Source organism: Anabrus simplex, chromosome 1 (assembly GCF_040414725.1).
Source record: "Anabrus simplex isolate iqAnaSimp1 chromosome 1, ASM4041472v1, whole genome shotgun sequence".
Taxonomy (NCBI): Eukaryota; Metazoa; Arthropoda; class Insecta; order Orthoptera; family Tettigoniidae; genus Anabrus; species Anabrus simplex.
In genome coordinates this window covers 1,034,162,512-1,034,177,176 of record NC_090265.1, presented here as the reverse complement: position 1 = coordinate 1,034,177,176, position 14,665 = coordinate 1,034,162,512, and the positions used below count along the sequence as shown (strand labels likewise).

The following is a 14,665-nucleotide window of genomic DNA, read 5'->3' as shown; positions in this document are numbered from 1 at the left end:
TTTTCCACCGATCATAGTTACTTTTTTAGAAACTGCCTCATGCCTGCTTTATCAGCCATATGGTACTGCCTAACAGTCCTACTTTTAAGACCTTCCATTCTATCACATTTATTTTTAACTACCACAAAAACGGCTTCCTAATACCATCTATTACTTCAGTTTCCCTATAGAGCTCATCTGGTTTTATCAGCACGACATCCAGGATATTTTTCCCTCTGGTAGGTTCCATCACTTTCTGAATCAGCTGTCCTTCCCATATTAACTTATTTTCCATTTGTTGGTCATGCTTCCTATCGTTCGCATTTCCTTCCCAATTGACATCTGGCAAATTCAGATCTCCCGCTACAGTCACATTTCTCTCCATGTCGTTTCCCACATAGCTGACTATCCTATCAAATAATTCCGAATCCGCGTCAGTGCTACCCTTTCCCGATCTGTACACTCCAAATATATCAAGTTGCCTATTATCTTTAGAAATGAGCCTTACACCTAGAATTTCATGTGTCTCATCTTTAACTTTTTCGTAGCTTACATGTTCTTCTTTCACCAGAATGAACACTCCCCCTCCCACCCTTCCTACCCTATCTCTACGATACACACTCCAGTGCCGTGAGAAAATTTCTGCATCCATTATATCATTTCTCAGCCATGATTCAACTCCTATTACAATATCTGGTAAATATATATTTATTAAATTACTCAATTCTATTCCTTTCTTTAGAATACTTCTACAGTTCAACACTAACAATTTTATGTCATCCCTACTTGATTTCCAGTTCCCTGTTCCCTGTTCCCTTATCACCGCTCCCTAGGCCATCCCGTTTCCCTGAATGTACCTCCCTATTACCCTTCCAAACAAATTTCCTAACTTATATGTACCACTGCGGTTTAAATGAAGGCCATCTGAGCGCAGATCCCTATCTCCTACCCACCCATTAGGATCTAGAAATTTCACTCCCAGTTCCCACATGCCCACTCCATAGTCTCATTTAAATCCCCAATCACCCTCCAGTCAGTATCCCTTCTACACAGTATTCCACTAATAACAATCTCTGCTTTCTTAAACTTCACCCGTTCTGCATTTACCAGATCCCACACATCTCCAACTATGTTAGTACTTATATCAGCTTGCTTTGTGTTGTTGGTACCAACGTGAAACACTACCACCTTCTCCTTCCCCTCCTCCCTCTCTTCTACTTTCCTCAACATCTGCCTCAACCTAATTCCTGGATAACACTCTACCCTGGTACCTTTTCCTCCACACACTTTCCCCACGTGTCTAACAATGGAATCCCCCACGACCAGAGCCTCAACACTACCCACCTCATTTGATCCCCTCCCCTCCTGGTCAGCCCTATCTTTCCTGATAGCTGCAAATAAATAATTATATGCTTATTTTGCCATAATATCATCTACCATTACTCCTTTTAGTTCATTTTCTGTTTATTTACACTTTGATATAGGTGCAGCATTTAAAGAATAGTGTTCTTACCACAGTAATTTTTTTTTTTTCCTCTTTCTGATACCCTTCTGCAACAGATTTTTGCCAACCATTTCTATAGGAACTTTGTTAAACGTCTTTTGTAAAAGAACAAAGGTTATCACTTATCCTTCTCATACTGTCAGTGATTTTTCATATTTTCTCTTTGGTAATTGGTCTCATTGTTGATAATGAAATTCTGATTGCAAACTCTTGTTATGTTTCCATACACTGTATTCTCTAATTCTTTTTTGTAATATTAGAATAAGTTTCTGGTATCTACTTTCAGCTTGGAAGAGAGCTAAATGTTTATTCTATTCTTATATGGCCCATTATTATCAAGTAGAAATTAAAGTGGGTGTATATTCCCTTACATAATAAAATAATAATTATTATTAGTGATTCACATTTACAAAAAAATGGAACAAATGTATTGAAGTCAAGTATCTGGTTACAGGTGAACTAGTGAGAATGGCCAGCAATAATTATAACCCTCCTCCGTCATCAGATGATGAGGGGGGCATGAATAGAGGAGATGCTGTTGGTAGTACCATGTATAGTGAGTGTTGGATACTCAAGATCCTTATGCAACTGACCAAGGTAATGAAAAATTGAATTACTGTATTTGTTAAGATGGAAGCCATACTTTTCAGTGTTTAGTACAGTCGAACCTGCCCTAACAGACACCTTCATTCAGCGGACACCTCTCTATTTGGACAGTTTTCCATAGAACTGATTTTATTTTGCATAAGACAAGTGTTAAATAAGCCTCATTTAACCCTCCGATGCTCACGCTCGAAAATGTAACGCCACTGGTCGCGTGAATTACAGTCGTAGTCCAAATTTCAGTGGGTGTTTTATTAACTATTTTTTGTTTTCAAATGTCAATTTTCAAAGTTACAAGAAGGATGGAGTATGATATACATACTAATCAGAGACAAGTACACGAAACATCAAATATTTTGACACAGCATGGGAAATTTATTTAATTTGAAAATTTTTAAGGAAATTTTGTAACATATCCCATACTGGATAAAAACATGAAATATTTGATAACAGATGAGCATTTTTCTAGAATTAATTGTTTGTAATATATTGTGTTTCCATATCCTATACAAAACTGTACCTATACAATCAAACCAACGCAATTGAAGCGTTCTAATCTAAACCTGAGCCACAGTCTTGTTCAGCACTCGAACATTAAACACAAATCTTCATGTGCTCTTGATACGCCCAATTCATGGCCTTACTGCAGTGCTGCCTGGTGCTGTCCTCTGTCAACTGCAAAGAAAACATCATCCTACATGTCCTTAAGGTGGTTCCACTGGCATCGCAGTCTCTTCCTGAATGCTGAGTAGCAGCTTTCCACGTACTCTTATCGCCCTTGGCACTGCTTTGCACATTATTCTTCTCTCTATTTCTGATTTCATAAGTGCCAGGTAGAGATCTTGTAGGAATGATCTTGTTATCTTCTCACAATTATTGTGTTTGGAATATATGTTCAATGCATTTATGGCAGCAGTGTTCGTAAGAAAACCTCACTACAATCCCCGTCTTCATCATCCTGGTCTTTTAATAACCACCGATGTATCTGTCCTTCACTCATAATTGCTAGAGAATACTAATTTGACCGTCCCAGAACGCATACGGCACGAAACAACTCATCTAAGCACAGTGACTCATACGACAGCCACTTCACAAGTAGTTCCATAAATAGTCGTGTGGACTACATTTGCAATCCAAATTAACTCTTTGGTATGCCACTGGCATGGTAGTGGTCAGTGATGTAATATTTCATGGTGATTATAGTAGGGAGACCTTCTTGGAAAGGTACTGAGCAGCATGTACCAAAACCAAGTGTATTATGTTCGCAGATATAAAACAAATAAGCCTGGATTACAATAGTAATCCATGCGACCACTGGAGGGTTAAGCGGACACCTTAAATTCTGGATAGCGGACATTGCCATTAATACACAAGTATGAAGGGTGAGTTTTCCACCTAATCAATACTTTAATTTACAAAATGTTTAGTATTATTTATATTAAAACAGTACTGGTTTCGACCTGTAAATAGGTCATCAGCTGTTCGTGAACCTGCTTAATAGCGAATGTACATAATGAAAACATTACTAAAAACTAATTAAATAAGAATGCCTTATTCTAATGTAATACTAATGTTAAGATATATACATATGGTACAATTATAGGGTTTTGACTTGTTGGAGTCCCATTCAAATGTCTTTGCTATTGCCAACATCACGTGGTTCCACTCCAACAAGTCAAAACCCTGTAATTATACCATATTGTACCGGGAAATAGTTACGGGGCCAGAGCATGGGAAGGATCTCAGGTAGTGCGCGGTTGTGATTGGAGTCGGTACAGAGAAGGATGATTTTGCAGGGCGAATAATAGATGGTAATTAAAACTTTTCACAATATTTATTGATAATCTCAAGCAAATCACCCTGCTTCTCCTTCATCAAAATTAAATTTTCAATTGATCTCTTCAGAATGCAATTAGATAAATGAAATATATGCGCTGTTGTACTCCGATACATCCACTCGATGTTAATAACGTTCAAAGTAAAATACCAGTTCTCTTAGATCTCAGTACACTCTAAATTTATCTAGGATCTCTCATATAAACTCAAATTCAAAAAAACACTCTTATCATAGAACTTCATTCAACCACTTGTTGATTTACCAATATTTTTAAATTGCAAATTAAGTCCATCACTTGTGGTGAAAACCTAAAGTCTTAAGATTATTAAACATAATATTATCTTAAATTTGCTTTAGCAATCCTATAGTTCAAATTAAATATTTGCAGTCACTTGCTGAAGAAATCTTAGAGTTCATCTAAGCAAATTATACAAGATTGTTAAGTAGTGCACTTGTTATATGACAAGCCCTACAGTTCATCTAGTTATCGTGAAATGATTTCAGTTTAAACAACTTTGAGGAGAAACCTAAAGTTCATTGAAATATGATCTGAAGTCTCCTACAATTTCTACAAGCATAATTCACGCTAAAAAATTATGAAGCACTTTTCATTTAATAACCTTAGCACTGTTGAGTGATTGAGTGCATTATTGAAAGGTCAGTTATTGTCTACGTGTAATTACTCACTTGAAAAAGTTAAAATACACTTGTATCACCTGTGTTCTGCTTATAAGAATGGATGAAGTACAGCACTGCAGCTTGGTGACAGGAACCTCTGCAGCGAACAGTCTGAACTCGAACTCAGCACCAGCAGCGTACCACGTTCCATCCCACGACGACACCACGTTTAATCCCTCGCTGAATACCACGAATGTCCCTCGAAGACACCACAAATAATCCCACGTTGGATATGACGTTCTACGTAGTGTGATATTACGACACTTTGCCAAGATTTCCGGTGTTTTAAAAAGAAATGTTGAAACACGGGAAAGTTCAATTGGCACTATGCAGCGAGTTGTAGGACTATTAATTATCATTAATGAGTTGCATTTCACAGTGAAATAAGTCCTAAGGCACAGTTTGTACTCGCACATTTGTACTATAGCATTAAATACGTGACTTGGAATAGCACAGTCTATGTCACAGTTCGAGCTATAAGTCAAGTTACTGTAGTAATAAAATATCGTTTCTGTAGTCGAAAGCACAGTCTTTCACCACACAGTTTATAAGACATGAAATGAGACACTAGCGCAGTTCATAATAATCACAGATTATGTCAAAATTCAGTATAAGAATAACTATCACAGTCCGTTAAATACTCGATTGAATGCAATTAAGGTCGCTTCTAGAACAGTCTCTTGAATCCTAATATTCACTGCTTAACTGGTTTTTATGAACAGGTTTACATAATAAGAGTTCATATGACCTACTATCACCATAAAATGTCCTTAACATTCAATTCTTATGACACTAATCGAATGTTCAAGGAAAAACATGAAAATTAGACACACTCAGTCCTATTAATTACTGAATATTTAAGTGGAATAGTACTTCAAATATTTCACAATCGTAATTGTATACGAGAAATTCATCTCAAGACTAATAAAATTATCATTAATTGAAGGTTTAATTTATCACGCACAATTTCATAATATGCTCATCATTGTAAATGATCACGACAGAGTTCAAACATGTGAGGAATTAATAAAGTCCATAATACTGTCGAATGGTAAATTAAACACTGGTATTCTCAGTTATACCTAAAGGCACAATCTCTATAGAAGATCACTTGTTCAAGAAATCCGTAAATCTTACACGACAAAACTCGGTTTGATATAACTTAATAACATCTCACACGTCCACGACATGGTTGAACTTTCACTTACTACGAATTTGCACAAATTCAAAGTTTTAGCGTATGACTTACACGTCTCTCGCGAAGTGCGATGGAGCAGTATGACTTCGGTCATGATTGACTTGTATATTGCAACTGACTATACCCTTGAGTCGTCGACCTATTTATATTCTGCTGGAAACATGCTCACTGGGTCAGGCGACAGAGGGGTGGTTATGCATTCCAAACTTCTACTCGTCATATCTTTTAAACTACTAGGTGGATTGATCTCAAATTTTGAATATTGTACATTTGAAATATGGGCTACATTTTGGTGTTTGTCTTTTTATCTGTCGAGTCATTTAGAAGTTATAAAAATCATTTCTAGACGTTTCCACAGGGATGTGAGATACATTTGGCGCTGACATCACTTGACCTTGTTCCCCTCTCTTGCTGTCTCCCTCACACTTGCACAGAGCAGTAGAGACGAGAACATTCCTTGGACAGCTGTTCCTTTGTCAAACTCAGCCATCATTCTTTCATAATTAAAGATTTTATAACCTGATATGCCAGGGTCTATGCCTTCCTGGTACAGTATGTATATATCTTAACATTAGTATTACTTTAGAATAAGGCATACTTGTTTAAGTAGTTTTTAGTGATGTTTTTATTATGTACAATTGCTATTAAGCAGGTTCTCCAACAGCTGATGATGACCTAGTTACAGGTTGAAACCGGTACTGTTTTAATGTAAATAATACTAAACATTTTGTAAATTATAGTATTGATTAGGTGGAAAACTCACCCTTCATACTTGCGTGCTTAAATTATCAATATGGACAATGAAGCTGATAGATTATAATTGCCATTAGTCTTGTCCAGTTGTCCTAAGTGGACATTTTACATGTTCCAGGACACTTTCTTTACACAGAGCTGTATTTCTTTCTCTTAATATCATTCTGTAGACATAAGAGAATTTTTGAATGTTTGTACTATCATTCATAAATAAGGACCCTCCATAACAAGCTGTACATACATGCAATGATCAAATGTGATAAGGAGCGTACTTTTCATGACAACCATTCATGTAAGACATTCAAATAAGTTAACATTAACGAAATTTGACAAAGCTTTTATTGGCTTGCATATAGTAATCTAAAGTGTTTTTAAGCTCTGTGTATGTAGTATTTTAACATGTTTTATGTTTTTGTATGTGTTTTTTCTAGGTTTTAAATGTTTTGAATACTTTTATTCATTTGCTGATTTAAAATTACATGGCTGAAGATGACCGTATGCAAAGGCTGAAACCGGTCCCATACGTATGAAATGGTGTAATTTTTAGTTATTCCATTGAATTTTGTGTTGAAAGGTGGATAATTCCTCTCCTATTCTCCTGTTTGTACTATTTTGAGTCCTAGGAAAAGACAAATTAAATGTACATATGAATGCTGAAGTAGCTGTGAAGTTAATTGTTCTGTACTGGGCTCTTTCCAAACCTTTCATTAGGGTCGTCATGTGTTCTAATTACTGCACATTCTGAGAATTCTAGTTGCCTGGGAATGCTACCAGTGATTGCTTACTCATAAGTTACCAAGGGATTTTGCAGCATATCTTGCATCATTCTATTCTATTGTCGCTGATAAGTTCGAATTCAGGTAGTTCATTTAAATTTGACAAGGAAGAGATTTTCATGTGCTGATTGTTGAGGCAGAAATACCATAGCATTTCAGTCACCCAGTTAACGTGACTGGGAGGGACAAGCATGTTTAGATCTCAAGACAAAAAAATGTAGTGTGAAAACATGTTCAGTTAGAAAAGCTCTCTGTAAAATTAAGGTGTGGGAAAACAATTGTGAAGAATAAAAATGACAGTTTAAGTGAGTGGGAGGAAAATAGGAATCGGGGAATGAAAAGAAAGTGGGAGTTCGTATTTGCAGAAGTGAACATTGCAGTATGTGAGTGGTTCAAATGTGTTCGAGCAAAGAAACTCTGAGCGAGTGGGCCAAAGTTATAAGAAAATGTGAGAAATCTCAAATAATCTGAAAGTTGAGGTTAATTGAATAAAGAATTTGTGTGTCACACTGGGTTGTTATTCCTTTTTGAGAATATTGCAGTAAAGAATAATGGGCTAAATTGCTACACCCACAGATTGATTACTTCCTGAAGCTGTAATGAATGTAATGGCTGCAAACGCACTTGTAATATCTCCCAGGCAAATAATTCGTTAGAAATTATTGAGAATAATCAAAATAAATGTGTGCTTATATTTAATGTGAATGTTTTTTGCCTTTAAAATGTTACATTAATTTTTACAACCTTGTTTCAGTAGATACCTCTCGTAATGGACATTTTTCCCACTGAACCGATGGTTTGACTGTATATGTTTTTGAGTCTGTTGAACATAAGATACAAATTTATGAAACACTAGTACATACATAAAGAAAAACCCTGGTTTATTAATAATAGAATTACGTGTGTTCTATAAGAGCATGCTAGGATTCTTTATCTTCAAAAAGGAGTATGAATGTTCTGACAAGAATGAGTCTCTATCTTTTCATTTATGGATTTTCAAATTTTTTTGAGGCATATAAAATTGGTTGTTTGCATGTGCAAACTGAACCCCAATAAGAAGTGGATGTAAGCGACCAGACTGCACTAAGATATGTTCATAAAACATCACATTTGTTAATGGTATTGGACGCAGAAGTGTTATATTCAAAAGACTTTCACCTCTTCTACGAGCGAGTGAGGGCCGCACAGCTGTGAGCTTGCAGTTGGGATATAGTTGGTTCGAACCCTGTGAAGATGGTTTTCAGTGGTTTCCCATTTTCACACCAGGCAAATGTTTGGGCTGTACCTCATTTAAGGCCAAGGCTGCTTCCTTCCTTCCCTCTCCTAGCCCTTTCCTATCCCATCGTCACCATTAAACTTATCTGTGTCGGTGCGACGTAAAGGAAATTATAAACAAATTTTCACTTGTTCATGATATCACCCATTCATAATCAGTAACAGTTTTACTCTTAAATTATATTGTACATATATATACATCAGATAAGTGATTAGAAAGAATCTGAGAATGTTCTTTAAAAAACAAAACATGTAATTCTGCTATTAATAATCTGTTTTTTACTGAGTGAGTTTGGCTGTGCAGTTCAGGTCACATAGCCGTGAGCTTGTATTTAGGAGGTGCCATAAAAATCAACAGCAAAATAAATCAAAATCCTTTTCTGTTTCAAGCATGTACTAGTATTCTATAAATTTGAATCTTGTGTTCGACACATTAGAAATCGTAAAAGGTTATATGTTGTTATTTGAGTCATCAGTCCATAGACGGGTTTGATGCAGCTGTCCATGACACCCTGTCCTGTGCTAACCTTTTCATTTCTACATAACTATTGCATCCTACATTTGCTCTAATCTGCTTGTCATATTCATACCTTGTTCTACCCCTACCGTTCTTACCACCTACACTTCTTACAAAAACCAACTGAACAAGTCCTGGGTGTCTTAAGATGTGTCCTATCGTTCCATTTCTTCTTCTAGTCAAATTTAGCAAAATCGATCTCCTTTCACCAATTTGATTCAGTATCTCTTCACGTGTGATTCAATCTATCCATCTCACCTTCAGCATTCTTCTGTAACACCACATTTCAAAAGCTTCCATTCTCTTTCTTTCTGAGCTAGTTATCGTCCATGTTTCACTTCCATACAATGCCACGCTCCACACAAAAGTCTTCAAAAACATCTTTCTAATTCCTATATGAATGTTTGAAGTAAGCAAATTTCTTTTCTTAAGAATGCTCTTCCTTGCTTGTGCTAGTCTGCATTTTATGTCCTCCTTACTTCTGCTTAGTTATTTTACTACCCAAGTAAAAGTATTCATCTACTTCCTTTAAGACTTCATTTCCTAATCTAATATTTCCTCCATCACCTGCCTTCGTTCGACTGCACTCCATTACTTTTGATTTGGACTTATTTATTTTCATCTTGTACTCCTTACCCAAGACTTCGTCCATACCATTCAGCAGCTTCTCGAGATCTTCTGCAGTCTCAGATAAAATAACAATATCATCAAAGGTTGATTTCCTCTCCTTGGATTATGATTCCCTTTCCAAATTCCTCTTTAATTTCCTTTACTGCCTGTTCTATGTAAACATTGAAAAGGAGGGGTGATAAACTGCAGCCTTGCCTCACTCCTTTCTAGATCACTGCTTCTTTTTCAAAGCCCTTGATTCTTATCACTGCAGACTGATTTTTATACAGTTTATAGATAATTCTTCGTTCTCGGTATCTGATTCCAATCACCTTCAGAATCTGAAAGAGCTTGGTCTAATCAACATTATCGAATGCCTTTTGTAGATCTACGAATGCCACGTATGTGGGCTTGTCCTTCTTGATTCGGTCCTCTAAGAGCAGACGCAAATTCAGGATTGCTTCACGTGTTCCTACATTTCTTCTGAAGCCAAATTAATCTTCTCCCAACTCAGCTTCAACTTGCTTTTCCATTCTTCTGTAAATAATCCGTGTTAACATTTTGCAGGCATGAGGTACTAAACTAATGGTGTGGTTGTTTTCATACCTGTAAGCACTGGCTTTTTTGGGAATAGGTATAACGACATTCTGCCGAAAATCGGATGGGACTTCTCCTGGGGCAGTCAGTAATTCAGAGGAAATGCCATCAATTCCAGGTGCCTTGTTCGTATGTAGGTCGCTCACAGCTCTGTCAAACTCTGATCTCAAAATTGGGTCTCCCATTTCATTAGCATCAACAGACTCTTCATGTTCCAGAACCAAAGTATCTACATCTTTACCTTGATACAACTGTTGGATATGTTCTTGCCATCTTTCTGCTTTGTCTTCTTTCCCTAGAAGTGGCTTTACATCCGAGCTCTTAATATGCGTACACCTAGATTTCCATTCTCCAAAGGTTTCCTTGATTTTCCTGTATGCGGCATCTACCTTTCCCAGGACCGTACAACCTTCGACATCCTTGCACTTCTCCTTCAGCCATTCTTCCTTAGCTACCTTGCACTTTCTATCCAGTTGATTAATCGCCTGTATTCTTTTATGTCATCTTCATTTCTAGCATTCTTGTATTTTTGTTGTTTGTCAATCAGGTCTAGTATCTCCTGAGTTACCCACTGATTCTTAGTTGATCTTTTCTTCCTTCCTAACATATCTTCAGCAGCCCTACTGACTTCATTTTTCACGACTATCCATTCTTCCTCTATTGTGTTTCCTTCAGCCTTTTCATTTAGCCCTTGTGCAACATGTTCCTTGAAACAATCCCTCACTCTCTTTTCTTTCAACTTGTCTAGATCCCATCTTTTTGCATTCTTTCCTTTCTTCAATTTCTTCGACTTCAGGTGGCATTTCATGACCAACAAGTTGTGGTCAGAGTCCATGTCTGCTCCTGGGAAAGTTTTGCAAACCAACACCTGGTTTCTGAATCTCTGCCTAATCATAATGAAGTCTATTTGATACCTTCCAGTGTCTCCAGGTCTCATCCACGTATACAGCCGTCGTCTGTGGTGTTTGAACCAAGTATTGGCAAGGACTAAATTATGATCATTGCAGAATTCAACCAGCCGATTTCCTCTTTCGTTCTTTTGTCCCAATCATTCTCCTACTGTATTACCTTCTCTTTCTTGGCCTACCACTGCATTCCAGTCTCCCATCACAATTAGATTCTTGTCGCCTTTTATACATTGTATTAAATCTATCTCTTCATATATTCTTTCAATTTCCTCATCCACTGAACTAGTAGGCATATAGACCTGCACTATTGTGGTGGGCATTGGTTTGGTATCTATCTTGACAACAATTCTTTTACTGTGCTGGTCGTAGTAGCTTACCCACTGCCCTATTTTCTTATTCATTATTAAACCAACTCCTGGATTTCCCCTGTTTGATTTTGTGTTGATAATTCGGTAGTCGCCTGACCAAAAATCCTGTTCTTCCTGCCAACGTACTTCACTTACACTAGCTACCTATAACATCTCAAAGCATCGCATGAACTCCCACATAGCTATTGGAATTACTTTCAATAAATTTCTAAAGATAAAATGGAAGATTTAGCCATAAAATAACAAAACACACTAAACAAAAACCTGGAAACACTGAAACAACAAAGCAAACCAAAACCACTAACCATAATCCAAAATAATGTTCCTTCTCATCCTAACAAGAATTCCCAACATAAATTCCACCCACCCATAAAAAATCTCACACTAACCGCATTTGACGGTGTAGAAGCGGCTATATTGAGCAAGGGACCCAAACACAACTGGGGTAATGCATCATCCTATCAGAATATTATAACTACCATTACCGAAACAGAACTCGCTTTACAGAAAATTCCATACAATGTACGAGACGAAGTTAGACACAAAATCAGTAGAAAGATCCCGCAATACATCAATAACATTCACAATAATAACTTAAACATGTATACCACCAATAAATCGAACCTAAACAAACTCAAAAACAAAATAAGATGGAACAATCTACTAATAACGAAAGCCGACAAAGGCAACACTACGGTCATTATGGATAAGAATGAATACATAACAAAGACTAAAGAATGCTTCCAAGACAACATTTTTTCAATTAAACGCCGAGATCCAACCAATAACATACAAAGGAATTTAAAAAATTTACTCAAGAACACACTTTCTTCTCACCGAAACAGAATCTGCTTAACTTATAACAATGAACCCCCAATTACCATCCGCAAAAGCCTACCCTAAAATACACAAAGAAAATGTATCTATGAGACCGATTATAAACTATAGAGCCGGTCCAACCTATAAACTATCGCAACTCATTCAAAAAATTTTTGAAAAAGCACTATTCATTTTTAGCAAACAAAACAATACAAAACTCAATAGATTTTTGCAACAGAACCAAAGAACTAAAGATCAGACAACACCATACCCTTGCTTCATTTGACATAACAAACATGTACCCTAACATTCCTATTAAACAAACAATCAAAATAATAGAATCTAATTTAAGAAACCACAGCAACTTGAGCACCTTAGAAATAGATGAATTCATGAATCTACTTGAATTCGCCATAAACAATAACTACTTTAGATTTCATGATACCTTATATCAGCAACAAGGCCTACCCATGGGATCTCCTGCTTCCGGAATATTAGCAGAAATATATATAGACCTCCTAGAACACACGTCAATCAATAAAATAGATAATATATATTTTTGGTGCAGATTTGTTGACGATATCTTCGTAATTATAGATAATAGATCCACTGACGCAGATACTGTACTAGACAAACTTAACACTTTAGACCCCCAAATTCAGTAAAGAAACCAAAAATAACCGCACCTTAAATTACTTGGACTTGCCAATAACCAGACATGACAACCACTTATCTTACAAGATCTACAGGAAACCCACACACATCTTAAATACCATAAAAAATTACTCCATTCATCCTAACATACACAAAAGAGCAGCCTATTATAGCATGATATATAGAGCTTTTAATATCCCAATGACAATAGATCAAAATAATGAATTCAAATTAATCCACGACATAGCCAAACATAATGGATATAGCAAAGAAATGGTCAACAAAATCATTCACAAAATAAAATCCCAACCTAAAACCAAATTAACTAAAACAGCCAAAGCCAAAAAAGATTATGCCCTATTTACCTTCAACAACACCCAAATATATACTATAACTAATACTTTTAAAAATCACAACCTGAAAATAGCATTCAAAACCACACACAACAGCACCAACACTATACACAACACCAAAACAGTCAACAATAATAATAAATACAACCAATCAGGTGTCTACCATATCAAATGTAACAACTGTGACACAAGTTATATTGGACGTACAGGCAGAAACTTCACCATCCTCTACAATGAACATATAAATGCAGTAAAACACAACCATTTCTCATCAAAGGCCAACATGTAGAAGAATCTAAGCATAGTTTCACAGACATCAATAACGATATGACGATATTAAACGTAAACTCTAAGGGCCCCCTGCTCAACATAACTGAAGATTTCTATATTTCTCTAGACCAATATGCTAATCCCAATCATAATATTAATGACTTTACAGAGAAAACAGCATCATTTTTGATAAAGCCATTCCTGAATTAAAGAATGACTATCTCGAAATAGTAATCACACGCCCTAACAAACCGACGAATCACAAGCCTGACCCCGCCCCCACCTCCACAATAGTCACTCCTCCTTCCCCTCCACCTACGCCTCTCCACAGCTAACATGAGCCCCAGACGCACTCGTAGTAGAACACAGCAAGTCTCCAAGCATATTGGTACACGACCTTCACAACAACAATAGTAAGTACTCTTTTCATTTCTATACATACACCAGGCATTCCTTCATACACACACTATACTTATATTAGCTTATTTTTACAGATAACAACCACATAACGAACATAGACGAGAGAGGTGTCGCCACCAACAGCTCCTAAATTTAAACTCAAGTCTTGCAGTTTATCATAAAAAAATTTACGAAGTACATCAACAGTTGGATTACATAGTACTCATTTCATGACAAGGGTTCTTACCATGTATTAATACGACATATATCAGCCATAGAACAATCTCGAAGATCACTTCATACAACTTAATCAACATGATACAGAAGCACAAGAACCACAAAGAAGATTGAAAAATGAAATCCACGCAACACAAACTCAAATTTTAATAATACGTTTAACGTATATGTATATATACACCATATTTTAATGTGTTTAGTGCTTTATACTGTGGCCTATATGTTTTAATGTGTTCAATGTACTCATGTCCAATGTACACTCAGTAGGTTTTAGTTTATGGTAACCTTCACCACCACCTTTGATCACAGATATTTTAACTTCACACTACTG

At 36.4% G+C, this 14,665-nt stretch overlaps 1 protein-coding gene across 8 annotated transcripts in view; it reads left to right on the top strand.

The window, feature by feature from the left end:
- LOC136857920 (protein saal1) overlaps nt 1-14,665 on the top strand; it is a 127,143-nt gene that overhangs the window by 21,960 nt on the left and 90,518 nt on the right. For all 8 annotated transcript variants that reach the window (XM_067136997.2, XM_067136995.2, XM_067136996.2 and 5 more), the window contains one exon: nt 1,938-2,080. In XM_067136997.2, the coding sequence (XP_066993098.2) occupies nt 1,952-2,080 (129 nt within the window). In that variant the 5' untranslated portion in view covers nt 1,938-1,951. The remainder of the gene's footprint in view (nt 1-1,937; nt 2,081-14,665) is intronic.